We start from the raw sequence: 15,996 nt of genomic DNA on the forward strand, positions 1-15,996 counted from the left end.
TGCTTCTTCTGAGAGAGTTCAGAAGTCTAAGTTTTAAAACATCGTGGTCGACTGTGTCGAAAGCTTTGGACAAATCAAGAAAAAGTGCTGCACAATGTTGCTTCTTATCAAGACCTACAGAAATGTCATTTACCATTTAGAATTATGCACCACTGACACATCAACTGACATGATAAGGTCATGGATTCTTGTGGACATGTTGGGAAGTCGGCTGTGTGTCAGAACGGAGTTTTTAAAGAGTGTTTAGGCGAAGCAAGGGCCAAGTAATGTTCCAGCAAAGTAATACCTAACACAACACAGAGGGGCCGAGCAGCTCATTTTGACAGGTTTGCAATTCAACATACAGGCAAACACAGAATGTACACACATTTAGAAAAAAATAACAAAAAATACAACTAAGTAAAACTAAATATATAGTTATATAATATGTATTATAATGTACAATTACATATTATATAATATAATAATATAATAAAACACAATCAATATATAAACAGCTTTTACAGCTGTAAAAAAAAAAAAAAAATGCTGCTCCCCCAGCACACTGCAGCAAAGAAGAGTGCACTGGCAACAACAAACTGATCAAAGATCTCGAACATTTTGCTGCATACATTGAATGATCTGAGCCTCCTCAGGAAATAGAGTCTGCTCACCCCCTTCTTCTAGACAACGCTGATGTTAGTTTTCCAGTTCAGTCTGTTGTCGAGGTGCACTACGAGGTATTTGTAATCCTCAACCACTGTGACATGCTCCCCCAGAATACACAGTAGTTGTGTGGTCGTCGTAACCTAATGAATAACTAAAGATCACTTAAACTGAAAGAATATGCCACGTGAAGTGTAGGAACAAAGCTCACAGCTCAGGTTTTCTTTCAGTGGGCTGGCTCCGCCATACACGCTTATATATAAAGAATACATTTGGATCATCTGAATGTGAACATACACATTTTGTTTTACAAATGGCATGAACGCTGGGGTAGGATTTATACAATGCTGTATATTATTTTAATGTCAAGCAGTAAAACCTTTGGTTGGAAGTTCAACCTCTTTTATCCTCTAAACAAAAATATTAGATAATACGTTTAAATGTGTATGAAAATTGGAAAATTGTGGCTCCATTGGTCAACGTTAGACGGATTTTGCAAAGATTTCCGAGCTTCAGTGAAGTGTACGCTCAACGAACGCTAGTTGTCGAAAAGCGGTTTCGACTGACGTAACGCAACCTATAAATAATTTTGCGGCACATTCCAAACTCCTCTTTTCGTGTTGCCGTGTCTTCTGCGAACTTGGAGGAAAGCAAGCATTATAGGTAAACAGCAATAATTGAGTTATTAACTGCCGTCATATCAGACATGGCACCAAGCATCCACACGGTCGCCGTGGTTATGTGCTTTTATGTAATATTTGCAGCGTGACGTCCTCACATTTTGGGCACCACGCAGTAAGCATGATAACCTAGCCGCTAGCTAGCTAGCTAGTTCGCTAGCTAGCTACCTTGATGCTCTAATGGCTATCGGTTTCCTTAAAGATTTAATGTTATGGGCAGTCTTGAGTGCATGAGTTTATAGTGATACTTGCCTCGACTGTGAATTAATCAAGTTAACTGCAGTCGTTGGGCAGGCCTTGAGTCAAAGTCTGTTCCCCGATAGAACACGTGTTTTAGTTCTGGTTAATGTAGGGTGTAACAGAGATGACTGGAGGAAATGAGAAGGGCAAACAGACTTGAGCACATCAATGGTTAATTATCATATTCACCACTAACACTACAGAGCTGTTTCCCAGCAGACATTTTGGTATGTCCCAGCAGGGCTAGAGGTGTGCGTGATTGATACATTGAAACCGGCTGCATTCCTTTTAGGTGAGCTACCTCCAGGGTACTGGTATTGTGCATACTGTCTCCCTGGTATGGATTACTTAATGGAAATGAGTCATGAAAGATGAACGAAAGTTGTTTTACATGTGCTTTTCCCGCTATGACGAGTCAAAATGTCTGCCGTGAAAAAGGCCCACGCGGAGTGTCCAGGCGGCAGGGTGTGCGTATTCTATACAGTCTGAATACCATCAGAGAGGGCAGACAATCTCAAACCTAATATCATGCCAATTATGTCATAGTCTCAGTTTTTTTTGTCTTTTTTTGCGTCAGTCACGCCACTGTGCCACAGTGCAGACTTGTTAATGGGGTTGTCCTGTGCAGTGGGCTGATCCCAGGACAGCAGTGGCAATAGAACATCAGGTTTTGCTTTCACCTCTGCACTGTTGGTTGCTGAATGGTGACAATGAGGCCTGACACATTCACTTTTCGAGAAGGCATGAAATACCCTGAAAAGATGTATAGCTCCTAACTCGGATATATACTGTGCTTCTAGGGGAAGTGAAACTTTAACATGAAAACCAACCTGTCTTTTGCAGGAGATGACCTTGTTGCTGAATGTGATGGAGAGAAGCGATGCAACAGTTTGCACTGCCCCTGTGGGTCCTGAGGTTAGTATTTTGTCTAATACTTTTGAGTGTAGTCATTTGAGCCAAGACTGGAGAGGATGGAAACATGATTCATACAGCAGTGCTTTGTTCTCCTGAGTAAATATGGACAGATTACCAGATCTCTGTTTGATAGGTATGAATATGTATGGTGTACATTTGTATATCATTGAACATAGTTACCGGTCTGTGTGTGTGCTTCATCTTTTGACTTCTTGTAGCTAGCAAAATGATTTGAATACCCTGTTAATGAATGTTCCTGTTATGGTCTGTCTGAACCACTTCAAATTAAACCTCAGAACCTGCAGGAGCACCTGTTTATTGTACATTTTTCTGTTCCACTGCAGGGACAGAGCAACTAGTTTTGTCAGTGTTTGCTAAAGGAGTTTCTGCTTCTCCACTGCATTTTACAAACCGACATTTTAAATACATGGAAATCTAAAGGACCACGAGTGTCATACGTCGGGGTCACACCTTCTTGTGATGTTACATCTGCTTGATCAATCCCAGTTGACAACGCTGCTCACAACCGCTAAGAGTACCTGAGATTTGCATTTTAGTATCGTCTACTCATCACAGCCCCAATTTATTTCAACGAACTCATCAACAAAGTGTGAATTGAACAGTGGAAACTAATCAGCACCCTGACAATAGATATGATGGATATACTGTCCTTGTTTGTTGGCACAGTATGAGCTCTGGTCCTGTCAGGTGGACCACAGAGCGCATACAGTGCACAGAGCAATTATTTCTCTTGCAACCCACTGCTGTTGACACTGCAGCAGTGTTACTAATGAGAACTGACAGCTCTTAGATATTGCAAGTTGTTAATGTTTTCTGGTGGGAGTGAATTTAAACTGTCCTGTGTCTGTGGCAGGTGCTGGAGAAGACCTCAGGCCAGCTGGGTAAGCTGCATTACAGAATACATCTATTGTTGATGAAGTGTTATGATGATTGGCTAAATATGTTCAACTGCTCTGAAGTGTGAGTGACAGATGCCTCTCTGAACAGCACACAGCACTGATAATTGAAAATGCTTATGGATCTGGAAACACATCGTCACATTCATTCTGCCTCCTGCAGGTTTCGTCGCCGTCCTTGTCGTGAGCACTGGTGTAAAAACATGATGTAAGTACAGAGGGTGTATAGTGAGAACTAATGTGAATGGAGAAATAAGAGTGAAATAATTTTTGTGACATCTGATTTCCAAAAAGCGGAGTGGCAACAGGTGGCTGCTATAAATGGACAGATGTGATACTTGGTAGAGAACAGCCATCGTGTAAAAGCCCCCTGAATCAGCAGTGATCTATACAACAACCAGGACAGTCAGTGAGCAAGGAGGAAACAAGTAACAGACTAGTAAACAATCACAGCACTGTATGGTATCTGCAGCCAGTTGGTCCATCAGCTGGTTTGTTCAAAAGTCAGTGCTAGACAAACTCAACATCTGGCATCGTTGGTCTCCGTGCTGCCTGTGCTCAGAGTCCTGGTATATTTGTTGAAACACACAGATTGCTGCTTTATCCTTCCTATATTCAGACAGAAAAACCCACGATCCTGTAGTGAATCTCTGAGTAGTCACTGTTGTAATTATTCAGGACAAACATCGCAAGTGAGCCACTATTAGATGCTTTTCACATGCACATTAAGGAAAGTGTCCCTGCAGCAATAAGTAGCAGTGCTTCTGGTCCTCTAAACAGAGTTTTTTCTCTCTCCCTCCCTTCTGCCTAACTCCAGGTTTCTGCTGCAGCAGAGGATGGTCTCCTCATTGCAGACCCCAGCAGGGTTCAACAACAAAGGTGAGTGTTGAACTGAAAGTTGTGGGTAGTGATTGGATAAGTGGTGTCTACAGTGATAGCTGAGGTCTATCCCGACAGGCCTTTAACTGTAGGGCTGTGTCGTTGGAAATGCCTCAAACAGTAAATCTGTAGTTTCGCTTTACCCACATGTTCACTGCCATGAGCCTTGTGGGATATTACTGCAGAACACATGATGAACAGTGAGGTGACAGTATTTGGAGGCAGGGCTCCCTCAGTAATATACCTGTCAATCACATCACCATGGTGAGCTTGGTGTTTGACAATGCACTGAATTTGAAGAATTCTTTTGATTAATTGTTTACAGTTAAACGACATCAGTGAGCTACCAAGATATTAAGACAATGAATTGAGCTTGTCTGTATTGGGATGTTGTTGTTATTGTTGTTTAGCTGTGACATTCATTCTCTTTTACTGAAAGTTGTCATTTGTCTTTAGGTCATGGTGATGGCAGAACATGAGACTGTCAGGAACTGAAACAGCAGTAAGTGGTTTGTCTCTGCCATCCCAGCATCTGTCCAATGATTGGATGAACACAATGACAGCACTGTGTGGTATCTGCAGCCAGTTGGTCCATCAGCTGGTTTGTTCAAAAGTCAGTGCTAGACAAATTCAACATCTGGCATCGTTGGTCTCCATGCTGCTTGTGCTGGGAGTCCTGGTATATTTGTTGAAACACACTCAGCCTCTTTAAAGCCATCGAAATGTAAAATGCTATTTTTGTGTGAAAATGTCTTGGTTGTAGTAGGCCTCTGTCCACAGAGCAGCCACCTGTGACTGAGCTGCTGCAGATTCAGCTGCTTACTCTGCCATATGACCGCTCCTCCTGCTGTCTGGTCAACGTCACTGTTTTGAAACAGCCAAATTCACCATATCATTCTCATATTCTGCTGTGAGACAACAGAGTATGTAATCGCAGCCCATACACACTTGATGTTAACCAACAGTCAGTCCAAGCTGCTATGCTCTGGTGATGCAAATCATCATTTTGTAATTGTAACAATGTGGGACAAAATGGGCATCAAGCCAGGTTAAAGATCGGAGATCTGCTGTGTATTCAGCCATACTGGCATTTAAATTGAAACATCACAGAAGGTTGGAGATCACTGACAGCCCCTGACACTCTATTAGCAACTTGTGCCATTTTATCAATATTCCTTTATTAGTCCCGCAAGAGGAAATTCCAAAGCAATTTTATTGGGAAAAGCTATGTTTACATACACGCTGAGACACCAAGCTGGTGTTATATATTTACAAATCTGCAGGCAAAGTTTTTGGGGGAGAAAGACCCTGTTGAAGTTTGTCCAAATGGCTCTCATATGTCAGAAATGATTCATATGAATGAACTGGTGCACTAATAAACTGCTCATGTTCTCCAGGTTTCTGCTGCAGCAGAGGATGGCCTCATCATTGCAGACCCCAGCAGGGTTCAACAACAAAGGTGAGTGTTGAACTGAAAGTTGTGGGTAGTGATTGGATTAGTGGTGTCTACAGTGATGGCTGAGGTCTATCCTGACAGGCCTTTAACTGTATGGCTGTGTCGTTGGAAATGCCTCAAACAGTAAATCTGTAGTTTCGCTTTACCCACCTGTTCACTGCCATGAGCCTTGTGGGATATTACTGCAGAACACGTGATAAGGTGACTTTAGTCTGCTTCTTTATTTATCCCAATTTAGGAAGAAAAAGCACTTCCCCTTTTAGTATTCTGTCCAAACTGTACAGTTTCTCTGCAGGAAACCTGTTCTGTCCACTGTTCTGGACATTGCCAAACAATGGCACATTTTTGTATGTATGAGTCGATCATCAGAGGTAGAACATACTAACTGAAAAAAAATCATGCTATCAACAGGGAGATGGATTATTTTCTTTCTTTAATTGTCTAACAGACTATGCAGATGAACATGCTCACACAGAGAAATTGGAATGATACTTTTGCAAAGACCAAGGAAAGATTAAAGAGTGAACTGATCAAATGTGCTGGAATAAGGGAATTGGATTACAAGAATAATGTGATTTCTCTTATTTCAGACTCCTGAAACCATCCTGGAGACATGAAGCGAGGACTGTCCACAGCCTTTCACTGTAAGCAATGCCTGTTGGCCTCCTGCGTTCAGGTTTGGTCATATACCAAGGCTTTCAGGATTGTATGTTCCTGACTTGCTGTGGACTTGACCAGAAAACAAAAACCATCCCAGTGGGCTTCTCCAGCAGCCTGCTGAGAAGACCTGTTGGGAACAGACCTTCCTTGGCTTTTCTGCCAGTTTTGTGGTGCCATCTGTAAACCTAATATGTGGTCGTCTGTATCATTGTCAGAATAAAGTGATGAATTGGTGGACTTACACCTTTTTAGATAAACTAACCTTTGAGTGTAACAGCTGAACCTTTGCTTCCTTTGTTTTCAGGAGCAGCAGACTGACGCAGCGACCAGCTGAGAGCACAGCTGCCAGCACTTGACTCCGCAGTCACCTGCTTTAGCATAAAATGAATCACTTCTGCAAATGACAGAACTTGTTAAGTGGCGGTGTGTGTTCACTGCATCTGATCGTGCCTCGCCGTTTTTCTGCAACTCTAAATTTTGCAAATGATTGCTTTCTGTTCATGTTTACATTTTACAGTATTGCAACCTTTTTTGGGGGATTCTGGATTGTGCAATGTATGAAACAACAAATAAAATATCAGTAACACCATAACGCTGCTCAGTTGTAGTCTCTTAATATCTGAACAAATGAGGCACGGTGGCACGGTGGCAACACTGTCGCCTCACAGCAAGAAGGTCCTGGGTTCGAATCTCGCTGTGGGCACCGGGTGTGTCCTCCACCATGCCTTCGGTGCCTGCTGCTCGAGGAGGGCCTTTCTGTGTGGAGTTTGCATGTTCTCCCCGTGTTCACCTGGGGTATCCTCCGTAAAAATATACCCCCACTAAAAACATGCAAGAAGATCACCGAACACCGAAGATGGGTGGGACGACCAGGATGGGTTAAAGGCGGAAGTCAAATTTCACCTCATGTGCCGTGCTCGCATGTGTGTGACAAATAAAGGGGAATGTCTCCCCCTGATTCTTCTTCTTCATGAGAAAAGTTGCTTTCATGCCATGTGGAAAGGATGTGTGGGCCTAGTTTTATAGTTTCCTTCTGCATACAGATTTTTGCCACATGGTAGGCCAACAGTGGAAAGGGAATCAGGTCAGCATTCAGGGTCTGCAGTGTCCACCTGCCATAGTCTGGAGTGAGGAACTGTAAAACTAGCATAATGTCAGGATCCAAATACTGCAATACAGGATTTAACTGCTGCTCAACATGGAAATGAGGCATTCAGCCATATCAAGAGCCATGTCAGTCATAACATTCTAAAGTTCATACAGGATAGAGTAGGTTATTGGAAGTCATCAGCACTTTGCTGGAAAAGCTATGATAAATGTTGGGATCTCACTTTCAGATTTACTAAATTATTGTTTGAAGACATAAGAGTTGAGGTTGAAGTGCCCACAGTCCTGTAGAGGGTGATGGTGCACCACAGATCTGAGTTTACAGTAGGAGCAGCTTAACTCCTCCACTAGGTGGCAGTAAATGTACACTAGCAGAATGACATGGCCCTGTGTCATGGGTGTCCTTTAAAGGTTATGTCTTGAAAAGGAGAGTCTTCTGTGATTGGCTGGCACAACATCTTGCAACATCTTTTCCCATCCTATCATACCATGTAAAGGCCAATATTTTGAAATCTTTTTTAGTATGAGTACTGAGCATCAATATGCTCAGTATGTCTTGACATGCACCACAGGTGATAAATGAAAGAAAGTAGCATAGCATATGATTCATATCATTTTCATACTTGTCAAACCATTCAGTGACCCTTTGTGCCCGAAAGATGGGGACATTGTCAACTTGGAAGAGACCACTCCCATCAGGTAAAAATGTGTGGATGAAGGATGAAGGTGACCACTCAGAACAAGCTTGTGTAGACCAGTACCTGTGGTCTTTGCACCACTGAGCTGAATCTGTTATATCACTCCAGTCATTTGTTCAGATTTTTCCTTTATCTGTCATCATCTCATTCATTGGTCTGACTTACTGTTGTTTAGTCATTGGCCCCCAAGCACATCACTGGTCCTCTATTAAACAAAACACCAAGCATGAGCTAGCTAGCTATTATTGCCTAACAACACAAGCCCCTCTTTATCTTCAGTAAATGTGTGACAGTACATCTAAATCATATGTGGCCGACATGAGGCACCCATGCTGTTTATAGTTGCTTTGTGTCTCCTTATAGTTGTACTTCTCTGCAGTTGTTTCGCATCTTTGTAGCTTTATGTCTCTTTGAGGTCGTTTGGTGCCTTTTTTCCATCATTTTGCATTTTTTGTAGTTGTTTTTAGTCTCTTTGTGGTGGTTTGCATCTCTATGTGGTCATTTTGCGCCCCTTGCAGTTGTTCTTGTCTCTTTTCTTCTCTTCTCTCTCTTTGCATTTCTCTGTAGTTGTTTTGCATCCTATGTTGCATCTTGATGGTTTTGTGGCTACGTGGTCATTTTGTGTCTCTTCATGGTTGTTTTGTGCCTCTTTGTAGTTATTTTCTGTTCCTTTCTGTGTGTTTTGTGTCACTATGGTTGTCTGCATCTCTCTGTAGCCATTTTGTGTTTCTTTGTCTTTTGCACCTATTTGGGGTCATTTTGCTCCTCTTGGCGATTGCTTTTTAATTCTTTTGCATCCATTCCTGGTTGTTTTGTGTCTCTTAAGCAATTTTGTGTTTCTTTGTAGTCATTTTGCATCTCTATTTAGTTGCTCTGTGTCTCTTTCTTTGACATCTTTTTATCGTTGTTTAAAAGAAATTTACTCTCATTTCATACACAGGCTATGGCTCTGGGCTCAATCAGTAATCCATCCAGACAGGCATGATTCATCCTCATCTTTCACTTGGGTGGAGTGTTCCTTTAAAGGATTTATGAGGGAAAATTCTTTGGATGGTAAAATGGCATCTAAAAAAGTCGGTGAAAGTTCACAGAGGGGAACAATGTGATCTCACAGTGGGCTATGCAGGTCACATGACACTGTGTATACGGTATCATCTGACCTGTGACCCGCATTACAGCTGCAAAAGTAGGAAGTAAAATCATTTTGTTTGCTATTGGTGTGTGTGTTCAGTCGGCCAGGCAGAGCCACAGACTGATGTTCATGTCTTCTGGACCAAGACGTTCCTCTGGAATGAATGAAGCTCCATGTTGTAACATTGCATCCAGTTCTCAAGACAACAGGAGTTCTACTCATGAAATTCTGTGACAACACTGTAATTTCAAAATGTTCTGCATGTAACTGCTGTGCTTGTGAAAGCATGCTACAATCCCCCAACCCTCATCAGGATGGACAAAGATGGTTGTCTATATAATGCATTCCAAGGCCACGGCTCTGCAAGAAATTCTATCTTAAAATGTTCAGCTCACACATACAACATATGCAAACATAAGCTAGTTACCTTAAATTATTGTTACTCTGTGCATGGCTGTACTGAATATGCAGTATAGAGTATACGTGTTTGTTATCGTTTTACTCTACCTTTTGTAATTCATTTGAATTCAAACTCAAATATTTTGCTGCATCCAGGTTTTCCGATGCACCCATTTAATTCACTTAATACTTAATACATTACATTACATTACCACTCTGTCTGTTTTTCTATGCCTGACCCCAGATTAGCTGTGTGGAAGATTAGGTAACAAGGTAGCATCAGGTAGCAGGATCCACTTCAAGGCCCTTATCAGGCCATTTGATAGTGTGCTTCAGTGGTGCATATTCCCCCAGAAAATTTCAACTCAATTAGCACAAACAGTTGACACACAGTGAGCTTGGAGCCATCTGAGCTCCAGTAGTTCAGAGTCATGTTTCAGTCATGCAATTCAAGCATATGGAGCAGGGTGGATGGCATGTAAATGTTTGCCTTTAATACAAAAAGCCCACTTTCACATCCCATACTACTAGTCATTTTGTCTGTTGCTGTGTTCAACGTCATGAATGAACTGTCCAGCTCAATGTTGAGGTCAGCGTGGATGGGTGCTCTGAATCACACAAAGGTCTAGCGTGTGTTGTTCCAGCTGTCAAGCTGGACACTTTCATCATTTAACCATGACCATCACTATTCTTAACCAGGCCGATATGGCTGCTTAAAGATACAGTTGAATTGTACCTTAACTACCCATTAATTATCATGTGTGGATATTTGGAGTATGCAAATGAAAAATGTTGGCAGTGAAAGATTTCCAGGAACAGTCCAATATGAACAATACACGAAATGTGTTTTACTAATGTAGTATAGCTGCATATGAGCACCTCTTAAGGGATACAGTTGGCTAATATATTAGTTGTGAGGTTTTCACATGCAAAGAATTAGCCTTGGTGTTTTGGTGAATAACAATAGGTCTATACTAGAACATATAAAGAATGACAAGAAGCAAATACTGCAAGTCAAGAAGCATGAATAGAAAATAGACAAGACAGTACAAATGTACTATAAAAACATGTACAATATGGACAAAATGAAGCAGCTGTGCAGTTTTGTGCTGGACTGTGCAAGGTATTGACGAGGCAATGTGCGAAAGTTCATGGTATGAAGTATACAGAATATTTGCAGGTTGTGTCTCTAATAGAGTCTGAAACATCCACACAGTTAATCCAGTGTCTTAAAATCATAAAACTTATCATGTCAGAGGTGAAAAACAAAAAAACCCTGAATACACAAACATAAATGAACACATTTTCTCCAGGTTAAGGGGTCAACCATGCACCACAATGTCCGTGTGACTGTCCCCATGTCTCTGCCTGCAATCCCTGTCATGTTGTCACTGTCAAATCTCCAATAAAGGCCGAAAAATGCTCAAATACATATTAATTGTACTTATTTTGTGTATTGTATTCATAGTAAAAACTGTACCAATTACAGTTTCATACAGTAGCCAACACCCACACTGTATTTTCTCTTTACAGTATTATGTGTTCTAGTCTTTTTACTTTTTGTTTCACTGTGTTAAAAATGTGCATGTGCTTGCTGCACTTCCAGCACAACCCTATGAAAGTGTTCATAAACTGACTAGACTGTGATAATGACACACTTTAATGACTCATTATCAGATCGACGCTCTTGTTCATGCCAACCTTTCCCTGTTTTCCAGTTGTTTACCACAAATGTTCTAGTTTCTGTGCCCACCTTCCACTTCCTGTGCTCACGTCTGCTGAACACGCTGTACATCCTCTCAGCCACGCCGTGTCCACGCGTCGCTTTCGAGCACTGATTGGCTAGAGCTGACACAAACAAAGTTTTTCCACCAATGGGAGCGGTGTGCACGCGTTGAGCCATGCTGCTCGCTCTTGCTCGTCATATAAAACCGAGCAGTGTTCCCTTTGTTTACAGCAGACACAGGTGGAAGCTGGTGCTTCCCGTTACGATCAATCGCTCATTAGCGGTTCAATCGAACAGCAGTTCAACACATTTGAGATCAGTTTTTTTTGTAGTTTTGTTGGATATCCGACAGACGCGATCATGGTGGCCATGACGAAGAGAGTGAAAACCTTCCAAATTGTCTTTACGGACCCCAGCAAGACTTTTTACTGCGGCGGGGACAAGCTGTCTGGCCGGGTACAAGTGGAGGTGAACGAGGTGACGCGTGTGTCCGCGATGAAGGTTCTGGGTCTGGGCTGCGCCAAGGTGGAGTACGCTAAAGGCAAGCAGCGGTGCCGACAGGAGGCCGAGTACCTCAGATATGAAGGGGTCCTGCAGCTGGACGACCAGCCCACAGGTACGGACGCTTCTTCATCATGTTAGCCTGTACGCTCAGATATCACCACAGTCAACTTTATTTAACTTCTTTAACAAGTTAGCACGGCTTCTAAACGTTTGTCAGTGTCAATGAATTCGTCGCTTATCGTAACTCGTAAACGTTGTCAGGAAAGATCGTTTCAGTGGTTTTACTGCTTCTACTTTTTAAATCAGAGCGAATTTAGTCCTTGATGATGAGGAATGGGTGGACTAGTTAAAGTCTCGTGGAGCTGACATGTGGACACTCATTCTCCCATGTTGAATCATTAAGTGTCATCCAGCCTCACAGGGGACAGTAGTCAAGTCCAGCTCAGGCAGCTTCTGTCACAGAATTAATGAACAAACATGTCATTGATGAAGTATACCTGATTTTCTTCTAGATGCGGATGGGTCAGTCGTCTTGAGGCCTGGCAACAAATACGAGTACAGCTTTGGATTTGAGCTCCCTCAGCAAGGGTAAGGCAGCCTTTCTTCATTCATCACCATCACATCATTTTGGGATGTATGGCTTGTAATTGAGTTGTATAAAATAGTTTTGGTTTTAATTTTTCTCACTCGTGTTCTCACAGGCAGCTTGTGTCGTCATATAAGGGGAAGTTTGGCTATGTGCATTACTATGTGAAAGCCCTGATGGAGAGGCCACATCAGCCCACGCTTGAGTGCAAGAAACCCTTTGAGGTGGAGGAGCCTCTGGACGTCAATACCCCAGACCTGCTGGTGAGTTTCTGGAGACAGGTCAAGAGGAATATTCAGGGTGTTTGTAAGATAAATATGCTCTACATATTCTGATCAGTTTGACATGGAGTCTCTAGATGAGTTTCATCTGACTGTCCTGTGTCTCCTCAGTCTCCCACAGGTGGCATGAAGGAGAAGAAAGTCACCTGCATGTTCATTCCCGATGGCCAGGTGTCACTGAATGTAAAAATTGACCGCCGTGGCTTCTGCGAAGGCGAAGACATCTGCATCAATGCCAAGTTTGAGAATACCTGCTCCAGGATTGTGGTGCCCAAGGCTGCCATCATTGCCAAACACACCTACCAGGCAAACGGCCGCACCAAGGTGTTCCGTCAGAAGCTGTCCTCAGTGCGTGGAAACCACATCATCTCTGGCATGTGTGATGCTTGGCAGGGAAAGACCATCAGGGTGCCAAAGATCAAACCATCCATGCTGGGCTGCAACATCATCCGTGTGGAGTACGCCCTAATGGTAAGCCTTCAGTTATGTAATCATGTAGTCCGAGTGTTTTGGCTATCTTGATTGTTGAGAGTCGGTGTTAATGTATGTGTTCATGTTTCTTTTGCCAGATCTACATCCACATTCCTGGTAGTGAGAAGCTGATCCTGGAGCTGCCTCTGGTTATTGGGACGGCTGGTCTGGGCAGCCGTAGCAACAGTGTGAGCAGCCAGGAAGGCTCAGTCAGCAACGCCTCCCAGAGCTGGGTGTCCCTTAGAATGCCCTCTGAGCCTCCCAGCTACGCTGACATCACTCGCGACTGTCGTCTGGACCAGCCGCTCACGCCGCTCCTGGATGACTTTGACGGTGACGACAGCCCCATCTTCATGAACGTCCCAGCCTTCCAGTTCCCAGCACCTCCGGCGTATACTGAGGTAGCTTTCGTTATCTAGTTGTTTCAATAAGTGACTCTACTTTCTGCCGAGCTAATAAGAAATTTCCTTCTGCGGATCAGCTATCTAACAACAATATACTTTTTTCCAGGCCGAAGAAGAGTACAATGGCAACGCTCGCATGCTGCCGGTCTGCTGAAGTTCAGCAGGGATTCTAGAACTGTGGTCCAGCTCTCAGGGACCATTCATCTAAGGCACTTAAAGGGACCAGAAGGTCCAAACTCCAGAGGAGGTGTGTTGGATGGAGAAGAAATGCCAGGACTGTGGAGATGGACGGAAAGACACTTGCCTGTTCTTTCACTGCATTTCATCACCTATGCTGATCTTGAGTCTTCCTCCTGGTGCTCTTCAGGTCATGGACCTGGAGGTCATTTCTGAATAAGCTGTCCCTTCCAGAGACTCTGACTGTCAGGGTCTCACTGTCCATTCACAAGTCACTTTATGACTTTGCTGTTGGGGCCAAGCATTGTATGAGTCAGCCCCCAGCCTCCTGTGACATCTTTGCTTTTTTGGGGTTCGTCTTTTCCTCATGATGCTTTGTCATTCCAGTTAAACCCTGTATTTGTAAGGGATTTCACTAGAGGAACCATCTTTTTGTTAAGTCCAGTTAGTTTGCGTTTCGATGTGTCAGGAATATTGTCTCCTTTGAGCAATACAGCATGTAGAATAATCCTTCTTTGATGCTAATAGAACTTCATGCAGCATCCATGATACTATGTACCAATGTTTGAAAAAATGTGGTTTATTCCTTTTATTTTGTTGCACTTTTGATGAATGCATTTTGCTCTACTACTGCCTACAAGAGTTTCTGTTTTGTTTGAACAATGTTTTTGATGTGGAGAGTGAATTTTCTCTGAGTAAAACACTCGACTTGTTGGAACCTCACATTTGATTTCCAAATTCCACTTTAGTGATTAGCTTGACACGTAAGGTGCCAAACATGATCCATTCAACATGCACACTCCATTATCATGGAACACATGGTATGTGCGGATAATCATTGTGTCTGATCTGCAGTTGTCCAAGACAACATTTCACTGTGACATCTACACTCTGGTGGTTTCACAATTTCTGTTCTTTCAGGACGCAAAGAAAATCACTGTTCAAGACTGATCTGTGAGAAAGAATGTTTGTAATGCATCCTTGATACTTAAGAAGTAAGAAGTATTTTTTGTATGAAACCCCATGGGTTTGTTTTTTTTTTTATTAAAGAAATATTGAAAATACTCAGTGTGTCTGCATTTCCTTTCTAACCTTAGTTTCAGATCTCAACCATCAAGTTCTGGTCTGTTAATCAAAGTTTAGGTTCAGCCTTCTCTGTAGGACCAGCAATGTGTGAGGAAAAGGCAGGCGATCTCCAGCAGAGTCTGGAGAGAGTGACGTCATTGCATGAACCATTATTATACTGAGGCCTGAATCAGTGTTTTGACCCCGCTGGTGGTTAAGCCTAGACGTATTCGGGATCACTGTTTTCTACAGACCTCAGACCGGACTATCATGATCTCTGCATCTGTCTGTCTATTAATGGAATACCCACTTAGGCAACAAATCGTTTTTCACTTTGCTGATTCTCACATTTCACTAATTATCAGGAGTTACTGGGTTATAAGTGATTTTATTTGAAGTATTTATCAGAATAAACTGTTGTTCAAAATCTCCACAGTATTTTGAACAAAAGACTTCTTTTTATGTATTAGAATGCATAAGCCTCCACATACCGTAGAATAATCTGGGGTCTTTTGTGATCTATTTTTTATTGAGACTTAGATACAGTAATGTATGGATTTGGTCACAAGTTACAAGCAACAGAGAAGCCAATGAATGTTATCTCAAATGCCCATGTGTTAATCAAAATAAAATTCACAGGCAGATAGAAGACATCAAAACACACTCCAACCCCTCTAGACCCCAGTATCTCTGCCTACAACCCACACCTGTTACAGATGACTAGAACTGTTTTTGCATGGTGCATGCTGGTTCCTGGAGGGTAGTTACATGGCCAAATAAGTTACCAGTTAAGATTAATGCAAGTGAAGATTACTATTATGAAATGTGGGTGATTGAACACAGTTAGGAACAATTTTGATGAGCTTATCAGAAAGATGGCAAACTTTATTTTTTAAATAATTTGACAAAGATGTTGGAGTAGATCAGGTCTTGTGCACAATGTTGGCCTCCGAGACACACAAGCAGCTGGTTTGAACCATTTGGATGGATGCTGCAGAATAGTTGGTGGCTGAAAATCCAGCCAGCTTTCCCGTTGTGGGCCGTGCAGACAGAG

At 42.5% G+C, this 15,996-nt stretch overlaps 1 protein-coding gene, 1 long non-coding RNA gene and 5 other non-coding genes across 7 annotated transcripts; all 7 read left to right on the forward strand.

The window, feature by feature from the left end:
• Positions 1-1,212: 1,212 nt before the first annotated feature.
• LOC143334795 (uncharacterized) lies at positions 1,213-6,980 on the forward strand. Its single transcript, XR_013078365.1, has 9 exons — positions 1,213-1,308; positions 2,409-2,480; positions 3,355-3,382; positions 3,561-3,605; positions 4,215-4,276; positions 4,733-4,778; positions 5,674-5,735; positions 6,323-6,376; positions 6,697-6,980. It is a non-coding gene; the product is annotated as an uncharacterized LOC143334795 (long non-coding RNA).
• On the forward strand, positions 3,419-3,490 carry LOC143335808 (small nucleolar RNA Z40). The gene has a single exon (XR_013078456.1). It is a non-coding gene; the product is annotated as a small nucleolar RNA Z40 (small nucleolar RNA).
• Positions 3,849-3,986, forward strand: LOC143335812 (small nucleolar RNA SNORA8). The gene has a single exon (XR_013078460.1). It is a non-coding gene; the product is annotated as a small nucleolar RNA SNORA8 (small nucleolar RNA).
• On the forward strand, positions 4,335-4,468 carry LOC143335818 (small nucleolar RNA SNORA18). The gene has a single exon (XR_013078466.1). It is a non-coding gene; the product is annotated as a small nucleolar RNA SNORA18 (small nucleolar RNA).
• Positions 4,838-4,977, forward strand: LOC143335811 (small nucleolar RNA SNORA8). The gene has a single exon (XR_013078459.1). It is a non-coding gene; the product is annotated as a small nucleolar RNA SNORA8 (small nucleolar RNA).
• LOC143335819 (small nucleolar RNA SNORA18) lies at positions 5,794-5,927 on the forward strand. Its single transcript, XR_013078467.1, has one exon. It is a non-coding gene; the product is annotated as a small nucleolar RNA SNORA18 (small nucleolar RNA).
• Positions 6,981-11,683: 4,703 nt separating the features above from the next.
• txnipa (thioredoxin interacting protein a) lies at positions 11,684-14,945 on the forward strand. Its single transcript, XM_076755275.1, has 6 exons — positions 11,684-12,070; positions 12,471-12,546; positions 12,660-12,807; positions 12,937-13,296; positions 13,395-13,697; positions 13,807-14,945. Exons 1-6 carry the CDS (start codon positions 11,815-11,817, stop codon positions 13,852-13,854), a joined length of 1,191 nt encoding a protein of 396 aa, XP_076611390.1. The 5' UTR covers positions 11,684-11,814; the 3' UTR covers positions 13,855-14,945.
• The last annotated feature ends 1,051 nt before the right edge of the window (positions 14,946-15,996 follow it).

The sequence above is a fragment of the Chaetodon auriga genome, chromosome 17, assembly GCF_051107435.1.
Source record: "Chaetodon auriga isolate fChaAug3 chromosome 17, fChaAug3.hap1, whole genome shotgun sequence".
Lineage (NCBI taxonomy): Eukaryota > Metazoa > Chordata > Actinopteri > Chaetodontiformes > Chaetodontidae > Chaetodon > Chaetodon auriga.